Source organism: Sinohyriopsis cumingii, chromosome 10, assembly GCF_028554795.1.
Source record: "Sinohyriopsis cumingii isolate HCF-2022 chromosome 10, ASM2855479v2, whole genome shotgun sequence".
Taxonomy (NCBI): domain Eukaryota; kingdom Metazoa; phylum Mollusca; class Bivalvia; order Unionida; family Unionidae; genus Sinohyriopsis; species Sinohyriopsis cumingii.
The window spans coordinates 4027501-4041633 of record NC_142970.1 but is presented as its reverse complement, the minus strand read 5'-3'; the positions used below and the strand labels follow the sequence as shown (position 1 = coordinate 4041633).

The 14133-nt window shown below is 35.7% G+C and overlaps 1 protein-coding gene across 1 annotated transcript in view; it reads left to right on the top strand.

Moving 5' to 3' along the window:
• The first annotated feature begins 13809 nt into the window (after positions 1 to 13809).
• Positions 13810 to 14133, top strand: part of LOC149789507 (electroneutral sodium bicarbonate exchanger 1-like) — a 63035-nt gene continuing 62711 nt past the window's right edge. Inside the window, exon 1 of the mRNA XM_089972475.1 lies at positions 13810 to 14009. Coding sequence (XP_089828601.1) covers positions 13810 to 14009 — 200 coding nt within the window. The remainder of the gene's footprint in view (positions 14010 to 14133) is intronic.

Genomic DNA, 14133 nt, shown 5'->3' with positions numbered 1-14133 from the left:
TGATCCATAAAAGAAAGCAGTCGCTGTTCTTCAGCAATTGCCGGAGTCATTACCGGCATCCACAGTGATAGTTTTTTTTATTTCTACTTTACCAGCGTCACCTCGGGGTCGCCATAAAGCATCATTGTCATCATTTTTTCTAACAAGCACGACCGTATGTTTTGCTCCAAAAATTACCTTTCTGACATCTCTGCAAAATCCAAATATATGCGACAGCGGAATGGCACAAGAAAAATTTCTACGATCACCTTTTAACATTTGTCTACGCGTATGAAAACCTAAATTAAATTCTGTATTAGCGCTAATAATCATGTCTTCCACGTCAATATCAGCAGGATTAGGAGCAGCACGGTTTTTTGGTCGTGTAATAATAAACTGATCACTGTTAGGATAATCAGAAGTGTCCTTGACAAACATTATTGATGGACCAGCCGATTTTGTAAAGTCGTCAGAATATCTTGCTAAACCTACATCGTACATCGATAAAGACCTTGGTTTTCGAAAAGGGACGCAGGAAGCAGCAGGGAGGGCATGCCTCCAAATTGTCACCGACAATCGCGCATTTTTCCTTCGAAGTTACAACAAAGAAAAAACCCACGGCGATGACATGTAAACGAAGTTGTTTTACGCTGGATACGCATTATTTTTTTTACGATTTTTGTGTTTTCGTAGGAAGGCTTAATTTAACAAAATACGAGTGAATCAATTAGAGGCTGTTCGCCCTCCCTGCTTCTACCTCAGAAAGGATAAAAGTGCGATCTTAAGGTGGCTGATTAATATAGGTCAAATTGTCGGATCCTTAATAAGGATTGACAATATTCAGACTCTACTTTTTGGAGCGTGGCACTCATATATTACATCATATTCCTGTTTTAAATGTTGCATATTGTGCAACTCAATATTTATTTTTAGCTGCTCAGTGTTATGCATTATACTGCAGTTAATTTATCATGCACAATTTCCAACAAAGATCCATTATAAACAGCCTTTAAGTATAACACACGTAGCTTATCATACTGTTCCTAATCACAGGTATGTAAAACAGTTGATAAATGACAGGAAAATGACAACCGAAATATACATCGCTATATAACACACTAATGAATGGTGACAGGACGTTCATTTAATCCATATATTAAGGAAGTGATATTTGTAGCAAAACATCACTAATGTCAAATACAATGATTCTACTTGTTATTAATGAGGTTATCGGACGCACCATAGAGTTAATTGCGCAAATGCTGGACAGAAATTTGAAATTCGTTCTTTTCCAAAGTCTATGAGATCAATGAGTCAAACAATGGCAAAAATTGATGGACAAAATTAAGAACAGACTAGGGTATAAAAAGCAGCTGTTTTTCAAACAATGACCATGATCAATAATAATAATAATAATAATAATAATAATAATATCAGATATGTGTGCTAGTGTTTGATCAAATCGTAATATCATTCTACACTTAAGTGCAAGGAAAAATACGTGACTGACAGATATTCTGAAGACACACGGACAGGCGTGCGAATAAACAATTGCAAAACATGGATAACATGCTAGATTTCAGAGACGACTTTGCAAAACTGTTATTTGCTGCAAATTTGTTCTTCTGTTTTGATTTTCGTGAGCTCAGCTGATCCTCTCACTATAGATACATCCAATCTATCCTCTCAGTATAGATACATCCAATCTGTCCTCTCAGTATAGATACATCCAATCTATCCTCTCAGTATAGATACATCCAATGTATCATATCAGTATAGATGCATCCAAACTATCCTCTCAGTATAGATACATCCAATCTGTCCCCTCAGTATAGATGCATAAAATCTGTCCTCTCAGTATAGATGCATCCAAACTATCCTGTCAGTATAGATACATCCACATCCAATGTATCCTCTCAGTCTAGATACATCCAAACTATCCTCTTAGTATAGATACATCCAATGTATCCTCTCAGTATAGATATATCCAAACTATCCTCTCAGTATAGATACATCCAATCTATCCTCTCAGTATAGATACATCCAATCTGTCCTCTCAGTATAGATGCATCCAATCTATCCTCTCAGTATAGATACATCCAGTCTATCCTCTCATTATAGATACATCCAAACTATCCTCTCATTATAGATACATCCAAACTATCCTCTCACTATAGATACATCCAATGTATCCTCTCAGTATAGATACGTCCAAACTATCATCTCTGTATAGATGCATCCAATCTATCCTCTCAGTATAGATACATCCAATCTATCCCCTCAGTATAGATACATCCAAACTATCCTCTCATTATAGATACCATCAATCTATCTTCTCAGTATAGATACATCCAATCTATCCTCTCAGTATAGATACATCCAAACTATCCTCTCAGTATAGATACATATAAACTATCATCTCTGTATAGATACATGCAATCTATCCTCTCTGTATAGATACATCCAATGTATCCTCTCAATATAGATACATATAAACTATCCTCTCAGTATAAATGCATCCAATCTATCCTCTCAGTATAGGTACATATAGACTATCATCTCTGTATAGATACATATAAACTATCATCTCTGTATAGATACATATAAACTATTCTCTCTGTATAGATACATCCAATCTATCCTCTCAGTATACATACGTATAAACTATCCTTTCAGTATATATGCATCCAATGTATCCTCTCAGTATAGATACATATAAACTATTATCTCTGTATAGATACATCCAATCTATCCTCTCTCTATAGATACATCCAAATCTGTCCTCTCAGTATAGATACATATAAACTATCCTCTCTGTATAGATACATCCAATCTATCCTCTCAGTATAAATACATCCAATCTGTTCTCTCAGTATAGGTCCATCCAAACTATGTTGGTGTAATGCATGGTGTTAAGAATCAATAAATGTTATTTGAACCAGATGGATGGATGGATGGATGGTTGGATGGATGCCACCTATTTACCTACCTACCTAACTACCTGTCTGCATAGATAGATAGATAGATAGATAGATAGATAGATAGATAGATTTTTGTGTAGGATACATTTATGCAGCGGCTGAAAGTCTATTCAAATGAACAATGAATGGAAATGTTCTTGTATTTTGATGTGAATATTTACTCCTCTCAATGCTTCGGATTAACTAATCGATGTTTTCTGATTTTGTAACCTTTTTCTCACAGTCAAGAAATTAACAAGGTCATGAAAGCAATGTCTTGTTGTGAATCTGACGGATCCACAGTATTTGGCATTTACCAATGATCCTGAAAGTATGACGTGGATAAAAACTAACCACGGTATAGGGCATTTACTAAGGATCCTGAAAGTATGACGTGGATAGAAACTAACCACGGTATATGGCATTTACCAATGATCCTGAAAGTATGACGTGGATAGAAACTAACCACGGTATATGGCATTTACTAATGATCCTGAAAGTATGACGTGGATAGAAACTAACCACGGTATATGGCATTTACCAATGATCCTGAAAGTATGACGTGGATAGAAACTAACCACGGTATATGGCATTTACCAATGATCCTGAAAGTATTACGTGGATAGAAACTAACCACGGTATATGGCATTTACCAATGATCCTGAAAGTATGACGTGGATAGAAACTAACCACGGTATATGGCATTTACCAATGATCCTGAAAGTATGACGTGGATAAAAACTAACCACGGTATATGGTATTTACTAATGATCCTGAAAGTATGACGTGGATAAAAACTAACCACGGTATATGGCATTTACTAATGATCCTGAAAGTATGACGTGGATAGAAACTAACCACGGTATATGGCATTTACCAATGATCCTGAAAGTATTACGTGGATAGAAACTAACCACGGTATATGGCATTTACCAATGATCCTGAAAGTATGACGTGGATAGAAACTAACCACGGTATTTGGCATTTACTAATGATCCTGAAAGTATGACGTGGATAGAAACTAACCACGGTATATGGCATTTACCAATGATCCTGAAAGTATGACGTGGATAAAAACTAACCACGGTATATGGTATTTACTAATGATCCTGAAGGTATGACGTGGATAAAAACTAACCACGGTATATGGCATTTACTAATGATCCTGAAAGTATGACGTGGATAGAAACTAACCACGGTATATGGCATTTACCAATGATCCTGAAAGTATGACGTGGATAGAAACTAACCACGGTATATGGCATTTACTAATGATCCTGAAAGTATGACGTGGATAGAAACTAACCACGGTATATGGCATTTACCAATGATCCTGAAAGTATTACGTGGATAGAAACTAACCACGGTATTTGGCATTTACTAATGATCCTGAAAGTATGACGTGGATAAAAACTAACCACGGTATATGGCATTTACTAATGATCCTGAAAGTAAGACGTGGATAAAATCTATTTTATGTAGCAGTAGATACATGTCGGCTTTGACAATGTCCACATTATCCCTATTTGCAAATGCATTTCCTTGAATACTGTTACATCTAAAACATTTACACTTTCCATTCTAATTTTTGTTTTAGTTTTAAATTAGTTACTCATACAGTTAGTTTGTTTTATCCGAATTGATCTCAGTGAAGGAAATATCATGTATAAATATAACATGGAAAAACCGTAGCTTTTTGGGTCTTAGCAACAATTTATTGACCGTATTAATCTATGTATGTATTTTCATAAGCTCGAGTAAACGTCTCCCCGTAAATTGTTCCGTTGAAGATGAATGTTTACATTAAGAATAAATTCGTTGTTTTCAAAACGGTTTTTTTGGTATAAATTTCAAACTTCCTTATACAGTTGATTTGGATCCGGATTATCGAGCATACCAATTTCGCATTCAGTCACACCATGATTATCAAGCACACCCATTCCACATGCCGTCACACCATGATTATAAAACACATCAATTCCACATAGTCACAACATGATTATCAAGTAGCACACCAATTCCACATAGTCACACCATGATTATCAAGTAGTACACCAATTCTACATAGTCATACCATGATTATCAAGCACATCAATTCCACGTGCAATCACCCCATGATTATCAAGCAGTACACCAATTCCACATAGGCACACCGTTATTATCAAACACATAAATTCCACGTGCAGTCATACCGTGATTATCAAGCACATCCATTCCAAATGCAGCCACACCATGATTATCAAGCACACCAATTCGACATAGTCACACCATGATTATCAAGCACATCAATTCAACATGACGTCACGCTATGATTATCAAGCACACAAATTCCACATGCAGTCACACCATGATTATCAAGCACATCCATTCCACATGCCGTCACACCATGATTATCAAGCACATCAATTCCACATAGTCACAACATAATTATCAAGCACATCAATTCCACATGAAGTCACACCATGATTATCAAGCAGACCAATTCCACATAGTTACACCATGATTATCAAGCACATCAATTCCACATAGTCACACCTTCATTATCAAGCATACCCATTCCACATGCTGTCACTCCATGATTATCAAGCACATCAGTTCCACGTGCAGTCACGCCATGATTATCAAGCACATCAATTCCACGTGCAGTCACATCGTGATTATCAAGCACATCCATTCCACATGCAGTCACACCATGATTATCAAGCACATCAATTCCACGTGCAATCACACCATGATTATCAAATAGTACACCAATTCCACATAGTCACACCATGATTATCAAGTAGTACACCAATTCCAAATAGTCACACCATGATTATCAAACACATATATTCCACGTGCAGTCACACCGTGATTATCAAGTACATCCATTCCACATGCATCCACACCATAATTATCAAGTACACCAATTCGATTATCAAGTACATCAATTCGACATAGTCACACCATTATCAAGCACATCAATTCAACACGCCGTCACGCCATGATTATCAAGCACACCAGTTCCACATGCAGTCACACCATGATTATCACGCACACCCATTCCGCATGCCATCACACCATGATTACCAAACACATCAGTTCCACATGCGGTCACGCCATGATTATCAAGCACATAAATTCCACATAGTCACACCATCATTATCAAGCACACCCATTCCACATGCTGTCACACCGTGATTCTCAAGCACATCAGTTCCACATGCAGTCACGCCATGATTATCAAGCACTCCAGTTCCACATGCAGTCACACCATGATTATCAAGCAGACCAATTCCACATAGTCACACCATGATTATCAAGCACATCAATTCCACATAGTCACACCACCATTATCAAGCACACCAACTCCACATGCAGTTACACCATGATTATCAAGCACACCAATTCGATACGTCATGATTATGTTTGATGTTATTATTAAATCTGTCAATAGCTGCTGTAAACAGAATTAATTTTTTTGGAGGTTTAATTTGACACTTTGTTCTTGGAAAATTCGTGTGTCTTTAAGGCATGAATGCTTTTTCTGAGCTAAAGGGTTTAGATTTAAAAAAATAAACACAAAAAACTATCCCTTCGGCAGCGTACTTGTTATAATTTGAACATGCTTATTTTACTTTGAAAGATCTCACTGAAACAATGGCCCTATCCTGGTGAACGTCGTTTGTCAAAGTCAAGTCTTCCACATGTTTGTGAATTATCGGAAGAATATAAAAATATGTTTTATTTCTTTACATCCTCTTCTGTCCTTGTTTTATTCTGTATCTCTGGTAGACGATACATATTCTAGCTTAAGTTCACAATCTAGATTCAAAGTGACTTAATGTTTCTGTGTTGTTCACCACCGCCCCGTGCCTCAATGTGCAAAGTATGTTTAAAGCATAAACTGTTTAGTAAACTTCATGGTCTGCTTGATTTATTTCATTACTGACGTTCTCAGCTCTTTCTTTTAGTGTTTGCTTCTTCTTCTTCTTCTTCTCTCTTTCTCTCTCTCTCTCTCTCTCTCTCTCTCTCTCTTCACGTTGGATATGCTATATGTCTGCGACATGATGCCCCAGTGCAAGGCATCACTATCACTATAAAGTGCCACACTGCTGACATCTGTGCTACGTTAAAAATCCAAATCACACTCACACACTATTGACGTTGGAGAGACCTTAAGTTGCATTATGAGTGATGTTTCTTAATAATGTAATTAATGGTTTAATGCTCTGTGAGTAATAATCTTGTTCATTACATTATACGTTGTGGGTAATCAGTTATTTCACAAATTCATTTCACGTTAAACAAACTGAAATTATCGAAAGTTGGGTATGCATCGTTTTATTTGCTAATATATTACTCTTTAAATTCAACATTTGTAATATTATAATTATTCTATATATATATATATATATATATATATATATATATATATATATATATATATATATATATATATATATATATATATATATATAGGTCTTTGTTAACTCTCAGTGATGTAGGCTAGTATTCACATCCATCATACAGACGAATGGAGAGGAAAAACCTTGAGAGAATGTTGTTAATATTTTCCTGGCATTTCAATAATAACACATCTCTCATTGTTTCACTCCAGATATTCCTCTATAAGCTATATGTATCACATGTCATGTGTTTTGTATTCACGATTTCATGCCCTAAAACAAAAAGTTTCGTCCACTTCCGTAAATTTGCTGTCTATCGCCGTTTCATTTTTTTTTTTTTTGTTGTCTCTCTTCTGTTGAGTTTGTTATTTTCTCAGACGAAAGATGGGTTCCAGAGATTCCTGCATTTCATTTCCAACAAATGTACTGCATACATGGAATTGATACCCAATAGTTGCTAAACATTTATTTACGACTTTTGCTCTCTTATCTTTACGATTCAAGATGTTCCCAAGATTGTAGTCCATTTTTCTTTTGTCTTTTCTCTATCGTTGTTTTTTATCTTCTTTCTGAAGTTATTTGTTTCTCTCCCTCAAAATATGTGTGATAAATTTCTGAAAGTGTCCGTGTTGGATTTCAAACAACTCCATCGAGCCAAGTAGAAAACCACAATGGTTGCGTCCCTTGATAAAGTATTTCGAAACGCTTGGGTAACTTGACTGAGACAGCCGTGGTGAGACAATCAGACAGATAAGAAAAGGAAGGTGTGAAAAAAGCAAGATTTCTCAGTCGCATGGGTGAGAAATGTATATAAGTATTCATTCGCTTTTACAATATTTATTAACAAAGATTAAAATCTAGTCAAGCTATTTATTTCTTGATACACGTTATTAAGTTTAAAACTATTTGTAATTATATGTACAAAATTTAATATTTTACAGGAGCCATGAAGTCATGAAGCTGGAAAATTACATAAACACTAACAGCCACCACTTCGTTATAGCCATACATGCAGATCAAAATCAGTCTTCATGCTTTGTGGCTTCATTAATCCCATAAAATATGAAATTAAATTTCTTAATAGACTTGTCTTCAATGATATCTTATCAAAACACAGCACATTATGGTTGCGTGACCCAAACAAAATCCATCCAGCATTAGTGATTCGATGATAATAAATCAATATCACTAAAATACTGTACATTTCATTTGTACAAGGAGTAAAATATAGTATTTTCTTGATTACATAATGGTGTCGGTCTTGTTTTCATCTGCGATGACACAAGTTCTCTTAATTATGGTTGTTCTACAAAACTATGCAAATGCCGAACTTTTATAGCTATACTTGGTAATCGCTTTGCAATCATATCAAACCTTTTTTTTGGTATATTCCTAATTGGATAGGCCGGTTACATTTTGGTATATTCCTAATTGGATAGGCCGGTTACATTTTGGTATATTCCTAGTTGGATAGGCCGTTTACATTTTGGTATATTCCTAATTGGATAGGCCGGTTACATTTTGGTATATTCCTACTGGATAGGCCGGTTACATTTTGGTATATTCCTAATTGGATAGGCCGGTTACATTTTGGTATATTCCTATTGGATAGGCCGGTTACATTTTGGTATATTCCCAATTGGATAGGCCGGTTACATTTTGGTATATTCCTAGTTGGATAGGCCGGTTACAGCTGGTTCAGCAGGTCGTTTGTGACGCCAGGTGTGCTCAAACATCAACACCACACGTGGCAAGCGTTCAGAGGTTCCAAACTTCCAATTTTTCAGGTGATTTCTGTTTGTGAAAGATTTATGCCTTCATAATTTTATCATGTAAGGCTTACGCTCGTATAATATTGTCAACCTTCAGATATTTTGAGAGTGATTGAAGAAGACTTTTGAACATTCTGGCTTCCACATTAGACTTAGCTATTCCGTCATTGCTCCGGTAATGTTTTGAAATATGTATAATCATGTATTGGAGATATTAAGATTGCATATTTTAACATATTTTAAACCTTATATGGTAGATAATAAGATGGCATACATATTTTAACATATTTTAAACCTTATATGGTAGATAATAAGATGGCATACATATTTCAACATATTTTAAACCTTATATGGTAGATAATAAGATGGCATACATATTTTAACATATTTTAAACCTTATATGATAGATAATAAGATGGCATACATATTTTAACATATTTTAAACCTTATATGGTAGATAATAAGATGGCATACATATTTCAACATATTTTAAACCTTATATGGTAGATAATAAGATGGCATACATATTTTAACATATTTTAAACCTTATATGATAGATAATAAGATGGCATACATATTTTAACATATTTTAAACCTTATATGGTAGATAATAAGATGGCATACATATTTTAACATATTTTAAACCTTATATGGTAGATAATAAGATGGCATACATATTTCAACATATTTTAAACCTTATATGGTAGATAATAAGATGGCATACATATTTTAACATATTTTAAACCTTATATGGTAGATAATAAGATGGCATACATATTTCAACATATTTTAAACCTTATATGGTAGATAATAAGATGGCATACATATTTCAACATATTTTAAACCTTATATGATAGATAATAAGATGACACATGTGAACACATACTGGACCAAGCTATTTACACCTTCCTGAATGATGTGGTTACTCTGGGATATTCCCACTGTACTCATATATCAGCAATGAATTTCATGATTGTGATCTTTTTTATTTTTAAAAAAACCGTGTTACAGAATATTGGCTTTTATTTAAGATGGGTCCTTTTTAAGCATACGCAGTCCTGACAGACCGATCCGATGGCCTGAGTGGATAGGGCATACGCCTACGATGCGGGAGGTCTCGGGTTCAAACCCTAGCCGAGTCATATTAAAGACATACAAATGGTACTAGCAGCTGAATCGCTTGACGGTCAGCTTTAAGAGATTAGTGCTAGGATTGGTCCACCTGGTATCAGGATAATGTGGCTGGGTGGAGTATGATGTTGGCCTGCGACACGATGCCCCAGTGCTAGACATCACTATACACTGCCATTTTGCAGACATCGTAGCGATATGACTAAAATGTTTAAAGCTAAGTTAAATATCCCCAAAAGCACACAAACAATCCGGATATCATCTGTCAGCCAGCAGTAACGGACCGGAAAATCAAAGGGTATAACTAAATTGTCATTAAATCCGAAAAAGAGTATACATTTTATATAATTAATTCATACTTACAAACGTACGTCTTTTACTTGCTTTGTTTAGGGAGGTATACACATTTTAACACTGACCTTGAATAAGCATTTTGCTCTAGTGTAGCCGTGAGCACGTGCTTACCGCTACAGAGCGCTACACAAGAACACGTACGACAAATTTAGTCTCTGTAGGCACTGTGAATAATCCTAATACGGTGTTTCACAAGTTGTTAAAAGCACGCTACCGTTAAAGCGCATTAAAAACACTCATGCATATGCTAAGATAATTTTGTCATGTTAAGGCACACCCCAATAACAACCCCGAAACAAATGTATATAAAAGCAGAATAAATCTGTGTAGAAGTTGAAACTATCAGCAAAAGTCTCAGAAAATGAAAAAGAAACAATCTGCATTGATATTATGACACGATCTAGAAAGGAAACAATTTGCATTGATTTTGTGACACGATCTAGAAAAGAAACAATCTGCATTGATATTGTGACACGATCTAGAAAAGAAACAATCTACATTGATAATGGTGACACGATCTAGAAAAGAAACAATCTGCATTGATATTGTGACACGATCTAGAAAAGAAACAGTCTGCATTGATATCGTGACACGATCTAGAAAAGAAACAGTCTACGTTGATACTGTGACACGATATAGAAAGGAAACAGGCTGCGTTCATATTGTGACACGATCTAGAAAGGAAACAGGCTGCGTTCATATTGTGACACGATCTAGAAAAGAAACAGTCTGCGATGATATTATGACACGATCTAGAAAAGAAACAGTCTACGTTGATACTGTGACACGATATAGAAATAATAAGTATGGTATCAAACTTCCCGCCTCCACCCTGTCTCGGAGACTGTCACTCTGTCTGGGAGACTATCACCCTGCTCGATCAGAATTAGGGGTCTGGATGGAAAATTTGGTTGTATCAAACTTTACTTTAATTACATCAACATTATACGTAAGTTAAGTTTAGTCTTAAGACATTTAGCATAAATTTTGGCATTGGATCTCAAGTCTATTCTGAAATGTATGGTTAGAATGCAAAATCCTAGTTGGGAGAAATTTAAGATCAACTTACAATTGGCAAATCAAACGTCTCAAGTGTAGACTTAATATGAACAACAATGTTGGTGAAATCGATTGCTGATATGTCAAAGCTGTTTCAGTTTAAAATTTCTACCAGTCAGTTTATAAAGTGAAATTGGTCATCATATTTATGTTTTGTTGATGACATTCGGTCAAGAAGGCTGTTATATGACTTGTTTAAGCGTGAAATCACTTAGGTTGAACATCCAAATCTGAACCACGTTTTTAGTCTTTTCTGCTTGATTAAAGTTTGGCAAATGCAATAAAGTGTTCACTTTGATTACAATTGCGTGAGGGGCCCCGAGTGCCCGAGTGGCCGAGTGGTCTAAAGCGCTCTCCGTTACGTATCACTGCCATCTCACCTCTGTCTGCGTGGGTTCGAGTCTAGAATCGGCCAATGTGGGTATGTGAGAAAGCTTGCCAGTAGCTTCTCGTGGGTCGGTGGTTCTTTCCGGGATTTTCCCGGGTTCTTCCTCCACCATTAATACTGGCTGCCATGTATAGCCTATCGTGTGCTGAAAATGGCGTTAAACTCCACAATAACAACAACAACAGCACCATAATTACGTGAATTAAATTGCTGTAGCCCTTGCATAAGATAAAGATATAAAATCGAACTTTTAGTGTAAGTTCCACCCCAGGTATTATTAACGTTGAGTACAAATTAATGCCAATATGAACAAATTCATGGCCAGGTATTATTAACGTTGAGTACAAAAAAAATAATGCCAATATGTACAACTTCATGGCCAGGTATTATTGAGGTTGAGTGCAAATTAATGCCAATATGTACAACGTCATGGCCAGGTATTATTGAGGTTGAGAACAAATTAATGCCAATATGTACAACTTCATGGCCAGGTATTATTAACGTTGAGTACAAATTAATGCCAATATGTACAACTTCATGGCCAGGTATTATTGAGGTTGAGTGCAAATTAATGCCAATATGTACAACGTCATGGCCAGGTATTACTGAGGTTGAGTACAAATTAATGCCAATATGTACAACGTCATGGCCAGGTATTACTGAGGTTGAGTACAAATTAATGCCAATATGTACAACTTCCAGGCCATGTTTTATTGGAATGAAAGCACGCATAATATGAACAATTCTGAACGTGCGTATGCTGAAAATTGCGTATGTATGTTGCTTCCTATCGCTGTGTAAATAATCCTCATACACTAATTTGTTACACATAGAGTATGGCCGTACTGCTCTTCCATTAATTATCCATCTATAGAGGGACGGGGAATGGGAGGTCCTAATAAGTGACAATTTTCTGTTTCACATTATGGTAGGATATATCACACTGACTAACGGGAAGGGGTCGGACTTTGATACTTACTTCCCTGCACACACATCAGAATTATTTTTACCTTAATACCCAAATATGACCCATATATAGTTCTCAGAATGATACAGATGATTTGACTTCTAATTAAAATCTACAACACTGAACATTTTTAAATTCATTATTCGGCCGACTGATTTATCGATTAAATGATCAACTGACATAAGAAAATGTGGTTAGTGAACTCGACAAGCAATAATATGAAAACATTGACGTTAAATGTGCTAAACCCTAGCAATAATATGAAACCATTGACATTAAATGTGATAAACCCGAGCAATAATATGAAAATATTGACACTATATGTGATAAACCCGAGCAATAATATGAAAACATTGACACTATATGTGATAAACCCGAGCAATAATATGAAAACATTGACATTATATGTGCTAAACCCGAACAATAATATGAAAACATTGACATTACATGTGCTAAACCCGAGCAATAAGATGAAAACATTGACACTATATGTGATAAATCCGAGCAATAATATGAAAACATTGACATTATATGTGCTAAACCCGAACAATAAGATGAAAACATTGACACTATATGTGATAAACCCGAGCAGTAATATGAAAACATTGACACTATATGTGATAAACCCGAGCAATAAGATGAAAACATTGACACTATATGTGATAAATCCGAGGAAACGTTGCCCTACAAGACGCTGGATATCTGTAATCTACCATTCCTAATATGTCACTAGCGGACTTGGTTACTTTTTAAGATTTATTTAAAGCATCGCTCTATACAACGACAGCATTATTTGTTTTATAGATTTGACATGTCTTCTCCGGACTCAGAGGTCAAGGGTATGAAATCTTCTTGCTCAACCATTGAAGATGTCTGCAACGAAGGCAACATGTCAGGTGACGTTATTAGCCACACAGAAAACGAGGAAGAGGACAGAATCAATGTCTTGTTTTGTCAGATGGACGTTTTGCGGAATTACGCGGGTGATTTTGTCTGGAAAGAGATGGCTAGGTATAGCTGAACACACACGATTATTCTAGAGCTTAACGAATGCAAGTGATAATGCATACTCGCATTGATACCCTTGTAAAATGTACAATTTGTTAATTATTCTTCTAATTAGAAATCACACTTC